This window comes from Vitis riparia, chromosome 1 (genome assembly GCF_004353265.1).
Source record: "Vitis riparia cultivar Riparia Gloire de Montpellier isolate 1030 chromosome 1, EGFV_Vit.rip_1.0, whole genome shotgun sequence".
In the NCBI taxonomy this organism is placed as follows: domain Eukaryota; kingdom Viridiplantae; phylum Streptophyta; class Magnoliopsida; order Vitales; family Vitaceae; genus Vitis; species Vitis riparia.
This window is the reverse complement of record NC_048431.1, coordinates 16,467,534-16,479,997: the sequence shown is the minus strand read 5'-3', so window position 1 is coordinate 16,479,997 and position 12,464 is coordinate 16,467,534. Positions and strand designations below refer to the sequence as shown.

General features: G+C 40.7%; 1 protein-coding gene across 1 annotated transcript; it reads left to right on the top strand.

The window, feature by feature from the left end:
- The first annotated feature begins 10,041 nt into the window (after positions 1-10,041).
- LOC117920514 lies at positions 10,042-11,538 on the top strand. The gene is made up of 2 exons (XM_034838101.1): positions 10,042-10,442; positions 11,106-11,538. The coding sequence occupies exons 1-2, from the start codon at positions 10,042-10,044 to the stop codon at positions 11,536-11,538; spliced, it is 834 nt and encodes a 277-aa protein (XP_034693992.1).
- Positions 11,539-12,464: the final 926 nt, after the last annotated feature.

Here is a 12,464-nt window from a genome sequence, read left to right as displayed (position 1 = left end):
AAGGCTTCAACGCTCAATTTTTACAAGAATGAATCCCTCAACCTAGCTTAATGATAGCTCAAATACAAATCAAAGCTAAGATGACTCATAAGGGTGCACTAAAGGATATGCAAGTGAAGATTTAATGCACCAAGAAAGAAATGAAAGCTTTTAAGGCAAGAACAAGTGGGTAGACAATTGATTGCAAGTGTTCTCTCTATCATAAATGAAGTGGAGCTCTCAATTTTTAGGTTTCTAAGCCCGGGAGCCAAGAAAAGCAAAAAACAACCTCAACCGGTTGAGTTGGGGGTCGACTGGTTCACTAACCGTTGGAGCATTTAATGCTTTGGCAGGTTACCATTGCCTCGACGGGACCTTGACCAAAGGTCGACCTGGAAAGAAGGTACCCTAACCGGGAAGGGAAGGCTACTAGATGAGAGAGAGTGTTTTTGACACTCCTCGATCGGACCTCGACTGGACAAGGGCAACTGGTTGACTGGTTCCTTGGCCGGATGAGCCAGTTGGCCTATGCCTTGACCGGTTAAGTCTTTTAGCCCTAAAAACCTATCTTTTTCAATCCTTTTCTTTTCTAACACTTAGGCAAGATTTTTAGGTAAATTAATATGCCAATTTTGAAACGTTTTGCCTAAGGTACATTTGATAAAACTCGGGTTTTAATGAAATTGTAACTTTAAAGAGTAAATCAAGTTTTCCAAAGATGCCTAAAAAGATATGTAAAACCTAAGTGCACCCATGCATTCATCTTACATTTGTTTCCTATGATTAAAAGTCTTCCAAAAGTCTCGATCTTGTATCCATTTGGTTCTTTGATGAATTTCCAAATTTATACTTGAGATTCTTTACAATTCAAACCAATTAGTCACTTAACCATGATTTGTTATCATCAAAACCTGATTAGGAGAACCCTTGGGCTAACAATCTCCCCCTTTTTTATGATGACAAACCTTGATTATCTAGGAGAAAAAAAAAATATTCCCCTCAAATCAATCGTGGATCAATCAATTAAAAATTATGATGTTAAAACAAAGATAATCAAGACATGCAAAATTTTCAAAAGGAAACGGTGTAAGTCGTGAAACATATAGCATATCATATATATAGTAAAACCAAATGTACACGAAACATAAACATATAAGCTAATCCAAACAGATGATATGACAATGATATGCATCTGAGTCTCTTAGATCCTAAATATCTCTACCCCTTTTGGCAACATAAAAAAGAAACGAAGGAGGATCTTTATGAAATCAAGGCTGAGGAGGTGGAGGTGGAAACACAGAGCATAGGTAAGCCATCATCTCCTCATGCTCTTTTGGCGACTCTCAATGCACTCTATTATCTACTGGAGATGCTTAAACACAGTTTGCTGCTGATCCATGCGATCCTCCATACACTCAAATCTCTGCTGCAAATACTCAAATTGAGAGGTAAAGTCAATCTGATACTGATCCATGCGATCCTCCATGGAGTAGAATTGAGTATCGCTGACTACTACAAGCTCCTTTATGCGAGTGCCAAGAGAGTTGATCTAAGTAGATAAATCCATCCAAGAAGCATGATCAGGAGTGTGAGGTGCCTGATGAGGTGATGTCTCTATGTGAGGAGGCTCAGTGAAAGATGGCTGAGAAGATGGTCCCGCTGTGTAAGCCGGCTCAAACATCATCAACTCAGGGAATGTGGCCTCAAACTGAACACCCTCGGACTGGAGTGGAGGAATGTCAAGCTCGGGCTCTCTCTACTCAAAGCCTCTCTGAAGTTCTAACCCACCCCTCATCTCTCATATCTCAACCTTTTCCTTTACTCTGAAATGCACCTGTCCCTGTCCCCGGGCCTGTGCTAGTGGTCTCTTTGCTTTCCTGATCTAGGAACCATTAGGGGCCTTCTCAAATTTCATCTACCCCAAGGACTGCTCATCATATGTGTCATAAATGCTGGGGCCTCAAAATCTGTCTCTCTGCTCAAATCGACCACGACATCCTTGAACACTCTAGTGAGGAAGCGACCATAGGGGAGTATGTGGGTCGTGCTCTCGCAACATGATATCATGTTGATTACTACTGAAAAGTGCTATTTTGTAGACCTAATTATAAGGGTTTTAAGCACATTTGAGTAGTAATCATATTCATTTAACCTAATTAATTCATTAAGCTCCTTAGTAATTAGTTCTAACCATTTTTAGTGGCAAGTTTACATGTTTTTTCATTAGCTTATGAACCAATTCAAGCATGCCAATTGATGGAGGAGCTACTTGGGTGAGTTAAGCAAGGATTTTGGACGTTTACAGGCTTGAATTTCAAGTGCAAACGCGAGCACAAGCAATGGGAACACCATTTCGCAAGGGGAGGCAATTCACTTTCCAAATGACCAATTTCGCAAGGTGAATTTCACTTTGCCAAAATTTCGCAAGGGGATTTTCCTCATGGTGCAAAATTTGGTCATTTCACACCATGAAGAAACACCTTGTGAAATTTCGCAAGGTGGCTTTTCACCTTGCGAAATGCCTTTGAAATCCCCTGTTTTGAGACGCTGTTGATGATATTCCACTACCAGTTCTCCAAGATATTTTGCTTGACTTTTAGCTTTGTAAATACCTATTTTACCCTTGTAATCAACCAATGAAAAGGTTGCTTTTGTAATAGCTCTTGTAATTTAGCTTTTATTGTCTTTAAATAGAGGTGAAGAGCCTCAGACACGATCATCTTGTAACCCGTAACTTTATAAGTTATAAGAGCACTTTTGTTCATACGCTTCTTTTCCCTTCTCTTTCTCATTTTCTTAGTAGCCAAACATCCTTGGAGGATGAAATCCCCAAGGATGAGAGGCTAAAACCTTTTAGTTTCTTGAAGTAATGGATGCCATGTGAAGCTCCCGTGTCAGGATGGAGATTTCCAAGCCATAAATGTAAGTAGCTGAGCGTCATAAATGTTTTCATTCAAAGTAAAGCTTTTAATCCCTCTGACTTGCTTTGAATGGCCAATACTTGATAACCTTTTGGTCTCAGTGGATTCTTATTGTTAGATCCACTAACGTTCATTAGTTATCTCCTACGAGCCATTGTATTGCAAGTCGAGGTGATGACCTATACCAATAAAGAACATTTATGGGGTTCAGCTACCCTTTTTTGTAAGTTTTCAAGGACTAAAACTCAGTTGTTAAACTCATACCGGTTCGGGAAGTAAGCATCACCTTAGTTGCTTCCCCAACTCGAGGTGAAAAGTCCCAAAATCTCCATTTTTACACAGTGAGTTAAGCATGGCTATCCAAAGCTTTGAGAAACTTCTTTTTCCATCTTTTAACCTATTTTCATGGTAGTTTAGTTTACAACACCTTCATTTTTTTTTATGTTTTCATCTTAACCTAATTTTTATTAAGAACAGTTCACTCCATCCTCCGAACTTCACCAGTTAAAGTAAAAACCCTTCCTAGTGTTCGATCCTAGAGCCACTATGCTATAGTAGCTTTGCTACTTTAGTGTATTGGAGGTTGATTAGTTTGCTAAGCTTTGAAAAGAACTAGGTTGAGGGGAGAGATTAGTTTGACATACTATATCCGGAAACTAATAAACAACACATAGATTTTTGTGGAAGATTAAGAGTTGGTCCTTTGGGAGTGGAAATTATTTTGATACTCAAATTTGCAGAATGCCCACTCTTTGTATGTTGTGATAGGTAAGTTATTTGATGACTCTTGTTGATGATTGAGTTTTATATCCTTGACTTGCCATGTGAGAGTTTGATCCAATCATGCCACTTGATTATTTTTTGGAGTGATCAGCATGATTTTGTAAATTATTATATTATCTATTTTTCTTTATTTTTCTTTCCTTCATTGCTCAGGGACTAGCAATGTGTTAGTTGGGGGGAGTGATTACTACCCAAAAAGTGCTATTTTACAGCTTTAAGTCATTATGTTTTAAGCACTTCTGTGTAGTAGTTCTCCATCTTTATTCCAATTGGCATGTTAAGGACCTAACAATGACTTCTAATCATATTTATGGCTAGTTTTAGTGTTTTGAAAGCTTTTTGGATCATTAAGACAAGCCAAGCAAAGGAGAGAAGCAAAGAGGAAAAACAAGCAAAGTGAAGAAACACAGAGGACAACAGCTGCAGTCTTCCTTCGCACTTTTAGAGCACTTTCCGAAGTCCATTTTTTACATGCTATATACCATTTCAAAGCTCAGGAAGTCAAGAATCCAAGGCTTCAAACCGTGTACGATTTGGAGCTGAAATGAGGAAGATATGGCCTTCGGAAGACAACTGCTCCAGGCTTGTGCGAAATTCGCACAACACCTTGAAATTCGCACAACACCTTCAGGTTGTGCGAAATTCGCACAACACCTTGAAAATTCGCACCAGCCCATGCGTGGTGCGAATTCTCCTCTGTTCTGCCAACTCCACTTTAGATCTTTTCTTTTAGATATTTTTGTATAAATTTCCATTCTTCTCCTTGCAATCCACCAACCATAAGATTTCTTAGCTAGGAAGGTTGGAAAAACTTCTCTATATATATTCCCATGCATCCATTGTAAAATATATAGATATACAAATAGATATTGAATTATATAGAACACGTACAGAGCCTTGCTCTATTTTTCCTTCTCTTTCATTTTCATTTTCTTGCTAGCCAAACATCCTCTGAGGATATTTTCCTAGAGGATGGGAGACTAAACTTTTGGTTTCTTGGAGTGAAGGAAGCTAGGTGAAAAGTCCAGATGCAAAAGTGGAAAACTCTCGTGCGTTAAATACAGGTAGTTGGAGTTCATAAATGGCTTCTAAATCTAAAGTTTTGCTTTAAATCCCTTAGAATCACTTTGAATGGCCAATACATGGTAAGTTTCAGGTCTCTGTGGATGCTTATTGCTAGATCCATATCAGTCCATTAGTTATCATATACGAGCCATTGGAAAGTGGTTCAAGGTGAAGACCCATAGTGTCTAAATCCATTAATGGAACTTGACTACCATTTCTATTGACTTTTTATGGATTAAATCTTCATTGTTAAACCTATACCGGTTCGGGAAATAACTATAGGTTAAATCCCCAATACGAGGAGAAAAATCCGGAATTTCCCACTTTGTAGTTGGCACTTGATCCTCGTAACCTGAAATCCCAAGAAACACCTTTTTTTCTAATTTCTTTCTAGTTAATTTTAGTTACTTTATGTTAGGTTAGCTTAATACCATCCGTTTTCATTCAAACTTATGTCTTCTTTTAAAGCTAACAAAGAAAAGAAAAAACACCAATTTAGTTTTTGAACTAATATCAATTGTGAAGTGAAAACCCATCTCTGTGGACGATCCTAGAGCCACTATACTATGCTAGCTAAATGCTACCCCGGTATATGGTGAAATAGGTTTATAAATTTTGTTGATTATTCCCGTATGAGGATTGAGATCAAAGCACATCAATTGAGTGGAATCAATTGGATCACCAATCGGGCATGAATCATCTGTGTATAAGCAACTGGGACTTAGAGGATTGAAGCCCACAACCATCACTCTCTCCTTAGTAGATAGGTCAGTCAAAATCCCAAGGGGGGTGATAGAGGATGTTCTAGTTCAAGTGGACAAATTCTACTATCCCGTGGATTTTGTGATGTTTGATACTGATCCCACTGTTAAGGAAGCAAATTATGTGCCAATCATCCTTGGGAAACCTTTCCTAGCTACTCCAATGCCATCATCAATTGTAGGAATGGGGTGGTGCAGCTCACATTTGGAAACATGACCTTGGAACTAAACATATTCCACTTATGCAAGAGGCATCTTCACCCCGAAGAGGAGGAAGGATTGGAGAAGGTGTGCTTGATTAACACTTTGGTTGAAGAGCATTGTGACAAGAATTTAGAAGAGAGCTTGAACGAAAGCCTTGGAGTGCTTGAAGAAGGGTTACCTGAACCCTCTGATGTGTTAGCCATCATGTCTCCTTGGAGGAGACGGGAAGAGATCTTACCACTGTTCAATAAGGAGGACTCACAAGGAGCAGCTACGGAGGACCCTCCAAAGCTAGTTTTGAAGCCACTTCCTGTTGATTTGAAGTATGCATATTTGGAGGAAGATGAGAAATGTCCAGTGGTGATTTCTTCAACTCTCACAAGTGATCAAGAGGATAGTCTTTTGGAAGTCCTCAGAAAATTCAAAAAAACCATTGGATGGCAAATTTCTGATCTGAAAGGGATTAGCCCTTTGGTATGCACCCACCATATCTACATGGAGGAAGATGTAAAACCAGTGAGGCAGCCCTAGAGGAGGTTGAATCCTCTCATGCAAGAGGTGGTAAGGGGTAAAGTTCTGAAGCTACTTCAAGCAGGGATCATATATCCCATTTCAGATAGCTTGTGGGTGAGCCCAACCCAAGTAGTCCCAAAGAAATCTGGAATTACTGTGATCCAAAATGAGAAAGGGGAGGAAGTCTCTACACGTCTTACCTCAGGATGGAGGGTGTGTATAGACTACAGGAGGTTGAATTCAGTGACTAGGAAGGACCATTTCCCATTGCCTTTCATGGACCAAGTCTTTGAGAAAGTCTCAGGGCATCCTTTCTACTGTTTTTTGGATGCTTACTCGGGGTACTTCCAAATAGAGATTGATTTGGAAGATCAAGAAAAGACAACCTTCACTTACCCCTTTGGTACTTTTGCCTATAGGATGATGCCCTTTGGTCTATGTAATGCACCTGCAACTTTCCAAAGATGTATGCTAAGCATCTTCAGTGATATGGTGGAGAGCATCATGGAAGTCTTCATGGATGACATCACTATATATGGAGGTTCTTATAAGGAGTGTTTGTTGCATTTAGAAGCTGTTCTCCAAAGATGTATTAAGAAAGACTTAGTGTTAAATGGGGAGAAGTGCCATTTTATGGTACAACAAGGAATTGTCTTAGGACATATAATCTCTAAGAATGGCATTGAGGTAGATAAGGCAAATGTGGAGCTAATTGTTAAGTTGCCACCTCCCACAAATGTTAAAGGAATTAGGCAATTCCTAGGACATGCCGAGTTCTATAGAAGGTTCATTAAGGATTTCTCAAAAATCTCAAAACCTCTTTGTGAACTCTTGGTAAAGGATGCCAAGTTTGTGTGGGATGAGAAATGTCAGAAGAGTTTTGAGGAACTGAAGCAATTCCTTACAACTGCACCAATAGTGAGAGCCCCAAATTGGAAATTACCTTTTGAGGTAATGTGTGATGCAAGTGATCTTGCTATGGGGGTTGTTTTGGGGCAAAGAGAAGATGGAAAGCCCTATGTGATTTATTATACAAGCAAAACTTTGAATGAGGCTCAAAGGAACTACACAACTACTGAGAAGGAGTTGTTGGCAGTAGTTTTTGCCTTGGATAAGTTTCGTGCCTATTTGGTAGGGTCCTTTATAGTGGTGTTCACTGACCATTCTACTTTGAAGTACTTGCTAACAAAGCAAGATGCCAAGGCAAGATTGATAAGATGGATCATTTTGCTTCAAGAATTCAATCTCCAAATCCTGGATAAAAAGGGAGTAGAAAATGTGGTAGCTGACCACTTGTCAAGACTTGTGATAGCACATGACTCACATGGTCTACCTATCAATAATGACTTCCCCGAGGAGTCTCTCATGTCAATAGAGGTAGCTCCATGGTATTCTCACATTGCAAATTACTTAGTTATTGGAGAAGTTCCAAGTGAGTGGAGTGCCCAAGATAAGAAGCATTTCTTTGCTAAGATCCATGCCTATTATTGGGAGGAGCATTTTCTCTTCAAATATTGTGCGTATCAAATCATAAGGAAATGTGTTCCTGAACAAGAGCAATCAGGAATTCTATCCCATTGTCATGATAGTGCATGTGGAGGTCATTTTGCTTCCCAGAAAACAGCCATGAGAGTGGTCCAATCAGGTTTTTGGTGGCCCTCTCTTTTCAAGGATGCCCACTCTATGTGCAAGGGATGTGATCGGTGTCAAAGGCTAGAAAGCTAACACGCCGGAATATGATGCCCTTGAACCCCATCTTGATAGTGGATGTCTTTGATGTTCGGGGGATAGACTTCATGGGGCCATTTCCAATGTCATTTGGACACTCCTACATTTTGGTGGGAGTGGATTATGTCTCTAAGTGGGTAGAAGCAATCCCATGTAGGAGCAATGATCATAAGGTGGTTCTCAAATTTCTCAAGGAGAACATCTTTTCAAGATTTGGAGTGCCTAAGGCCATTATCAGTGATGGAGGAACCCACTTTTGCAACAAGCCTTTTGAGACTCTTCTAGCCAAATATGGGGTCAAGCACAAGGTAGCTACACCTTATCACCCTCAAACAAGTGGCCAAGTTGAGTTAGCCAACCGGGAAATCAAGAATATACTGATGAAGGTGGTGAATGTGAATAGGAAGGATTGGTCTATTAAGCTCCTGGATTCATTATGGGCTTATAGGACCGCTTATAAGACCATTCTTGGAATGTCTCCTTATCGCCTGTTTATGGCAAAGCGTGCCATCTCCCAGTGGAGATTGAATATAAAGCATGGTGGGCAATCAAGAAGCTCAACATGGATTTGACAAGAGCGGGTTAAAGAGATGTTTGGATTTGAACGAATTGGAGGAAATGAGGAATGATGCTTACCTCAATTCAAGAATTGCAAAAGAGAGGTTGAAGAAATGGCATGATCAGTTAGTAAATCAGAAGAATTTTACCAAGGGACAAAGAGTCTTGCTTTATGACTCTAAACTTCATCTTTTTCCAGAAAATTGAAATCAAGGTGGACGGGTTCTTTCATAATTCATGACATGCAATCAAATGGAGTAGTGGAACTACTCAACTTCAAGAGCACTCAAACTTTCAAAGTGAATGGGCATCGTCTCAAGCCCTATATGGAATCATTTTCCCGAGACGAGGAATTCATCCTCCTTGATCCACCTCTAACATGAAAACACTCAGTTCATGGTTGAACTTAGTCTCTTCAAAGACTAAAAAGTTCATCATCTTTTTGTTTCCTTTTGCGTTGATTTTAGTTTAATCTAGTGTTTTTTCTTGTGTATATGCATGTTTTGATTTTTATTTTGACCTTAATTTCATTCTAATGTGGTTTGAATTGGTTTTTGTGTTAACATGCAGGTAGGAAAGCTTGAAAAATGAAGTCAAGGGGAAAACAGGGGAAAACAGGAGAGAAAAGCCAAGACATAGGGAATTTCGCACTACTTAATTCTCTAGTGCGAAATTCGCACCACCCTACCCCTTGTGTGAAATTGCCTTTGTGACCATTTTCCAGAAAGCATGCTCTCGGTCTTAGAAAACCACAGGAATGCGAAAATTTTTGCATTTCACTATTCACCTAGTGCGAAATTGAAGAACATGAACAAACCCATTTTTGTAACTTTAAAAACCGATTTCTCTTCTTAAAGTCTAAACTTGTTCTTCTTCAATCCTCTCAACACCTCTTTTCTGATCACTCCTTTCCATCCACAAGGTCCTCTCCTTCATCATCTCCCATCCACAATCCCACCATGGAAGGCCATCTCAAGAGCTTCATCCCATAGTCGCGGCACCACACTATTCATAACAGTCTGTGCCTTCCATTTTCAGCTCTTTCTCCTCCTTCCACCATAAAAAACCTTTCATTTCTTCACTCAACATTCCAAATCCATCCCTAAACAAAACCCAACCTTGATTTTTCAAAACCAAAACCTCAAGCTAAGGATTCAAAGCCACGGTTTCTTCAAAAGAAACCCATTTCCGCTGCTATGGGAGCTTCAAAATCCTTTATTCTCTTCTTGTAAAACTCCTATTTCCAAGCTTTCCCACCATGAAAAACCCCTTTTCTACCTCAGCCCGCATTTCCCACCCTCAAAAACCAAAAAATTTTGCCATTTGAAAGAATCAAATTTCGCATCTTGCACAAGTGAATAGTGCATTGTGCGAAATTCGCACAACACTATCCACTTGTGCGAAATTCGCACCACCCTCCCCCCTTGTGTGAAATTTGCACCACTCTACCCCCTTGTGCGAATTTTTGGGATTTTTCACCCCTACCCTCCCCAATCCCAAGCCTCTGAGCCTCATTTCTTTGCTCCCTTATGCCTAAGACCCGAGGAGGCTCTGCCTCAGCTCCCCAAAGCAGTCATAAAGCTGCCCCTGTGCGGGCCTCGCTAGATGTACCCCCACATTTACCTGATTCTGCCCCCCAACGTAGATACCATACGAGGAGAGCAGTTGCCACGCCTGTAGCCCTTACTCAGATTCCAGCTAGGAGTCCTCCTACAAAGAAGGCCAAGACTTCAGAGCCAGGAGAGTCCTCCAGAGCAGCTCGAGATTCACAGTCTCAACCTCCTTCCACCAGACGCCCTATCCTCACCAGCTCGCCCATTGAGGGCAACTTCGATTGCCGAGCGAGAGCATTCCATGTCGAGGCATATTTTGATCACTATGTTTTGCGACAGCAGCCTGAGTTGGGGGATTCATACCGCCTACTTGAGAGGTACCATCTTGTACCCTTTATGACTCCACCACAGTTCTTTTATCCTCGAGTAGCTTTAGACTTTTACCAGTCTATGACTACTCGTGGCGTCCCGATACCCGCCTTGATCCTTTTTACCATTGATGGACGCCAGGGTATTTTGGGGGCTAGACAGATTGCTGAGGCTTTCCATATCCCTTATGCACCAGCAGATCCAGCTGTATTTAGACGCTGGGCTCCACTTTCTGAGTGGGACATGGTTCGTATACTATCTTGAGGGACATCTTTAGACAAGATCATTATGAGGAAGGAGCTTCCCTCTGAGATGCTCCTAATTGATGTGGTGCTTCGCACCAATCTTTTTCCTCTTCAGCATAAAGTGCAGAGGCGAGGAGCCATTCTAGAGGCGTTATTCCGTATCTCTGAGGGCTACTACTTTGGTCCCCATCATTTGATTATGGCTTCCCTCCTCCATTTTGAGGAGAAGGTGCATAAGAGGCGTCTTACGAGGGCAGACACCATTCTTTTACTTTTCCCTCGGCTACTATGCCTTGTTCTGGCACATATGGGTTTTCCTACAGACCCTCATTCTAAGACCCGCTGCCATTGTCGAGAGAGCTTCTCTTTTGACCAATGAAATCATGTATTGCACTATCAGCATTCCCCATAACTTCCCAAGCCAAGGGAAGTTCCTCCACAGCCCTTACCATCTATATTTGCTCCGTCCACATCAGCTTCCTCGGAGCCCGTACCAGAGGCAGCATCGTCTGATGCCCCACCTACTGTTCCTCCTATCCCAGAGCCGCCCATTACTATCCCTGGTGCAGAGTATCGTGACTTGGTCGCTTCTTTCCAAACTCTGACCACTACTCAGACGACCATTATGGAGCGGATGGACCACCTCCGACTTCGGCAGGACCAGCAGACTCTCATTCTCCGTGAGATTCAGCAGCACCTCGGTCTTTTGCCACCAGCTCCACCTGTTTCTCCTATGCCCTCAGAGCCTTTTGCTCCAACTGATGATTTTGATCCAGCTGATGATGCTACACCTGTAGCGGTACCTTCCACAGTTGCAGCTGAGGACCCCTCATATCCACCAGAGGAGCCTACTACTTGATCATACGATCACTCCTCTTCCTTTTTTGTTTTTGTTTTGTATCTATATTCTATGTTTTTGGATGTGATATATATTTTGGACCACTTTTATACTGGGATTGGATGTATTCCATGTTTATCTTGTATATTGTACTCTCTCAGTTTATATAGACATCTTCCTTTTTGTGTATATTAGCTATTCCTTTTTATTTCCTCTACTCATCACTCTTATGATTTTTTTCTTTTGCAACATGTGGTTTCTCCAGTCCATTCAGAGTCTCTTACTATCAGGAGGTATCACTTCCTCTCTTTTATTATCACTTGTTTTTGGAACATTGGGGACATTGTTCATCCTAGTTGGGGGCAGAGTTGAGGAAGTAATTTGTTGGATTTTTGGTTAGGTTATTTTGCTAACAAATTTTTGCAAACTCTCTTTGTTTCTCAAAGATAAATTCTCAAAAGTAAATGGAGAAATTAAATTCTTATCTCATTGCCATAGTCTCAGAGTTTGTATTATGCTTATTAAAGTTGATAAATTGTTGAAGCTCTTTTTGATTTCAATTTTAAGTCTTCCACTCTAATCTTTTCACACACTGAACACATTAGATTCCAGTTTTAAGATAGAAAACTTTCTCACCCCCTAAACTTAGGAAATTTTCAACTTGGTGCCTTTGACCTCATTCTATTAGTGTTGGGACACCTTATAAAAGGCCAATGTATCTTATGCAAAAAAAAAAAAAATTGCTTCACTTTCTTTGAAACCCGAGCAAGGTCCGAGGGGTATATGGTGAAAATCTTTGAAGCCTGGTGTCCTAAGCTTTATTGGTTGGGAGTCACCGACCTCACTGCTCGTTACATGGGTGGAGTTTAAAAAAAAAAAAAAAAAAAAAAAAAAAATAGAGGTGCGTTCTTAGCCTTTTATATGGGGGTTAGTGTTGCTAAAGTTAG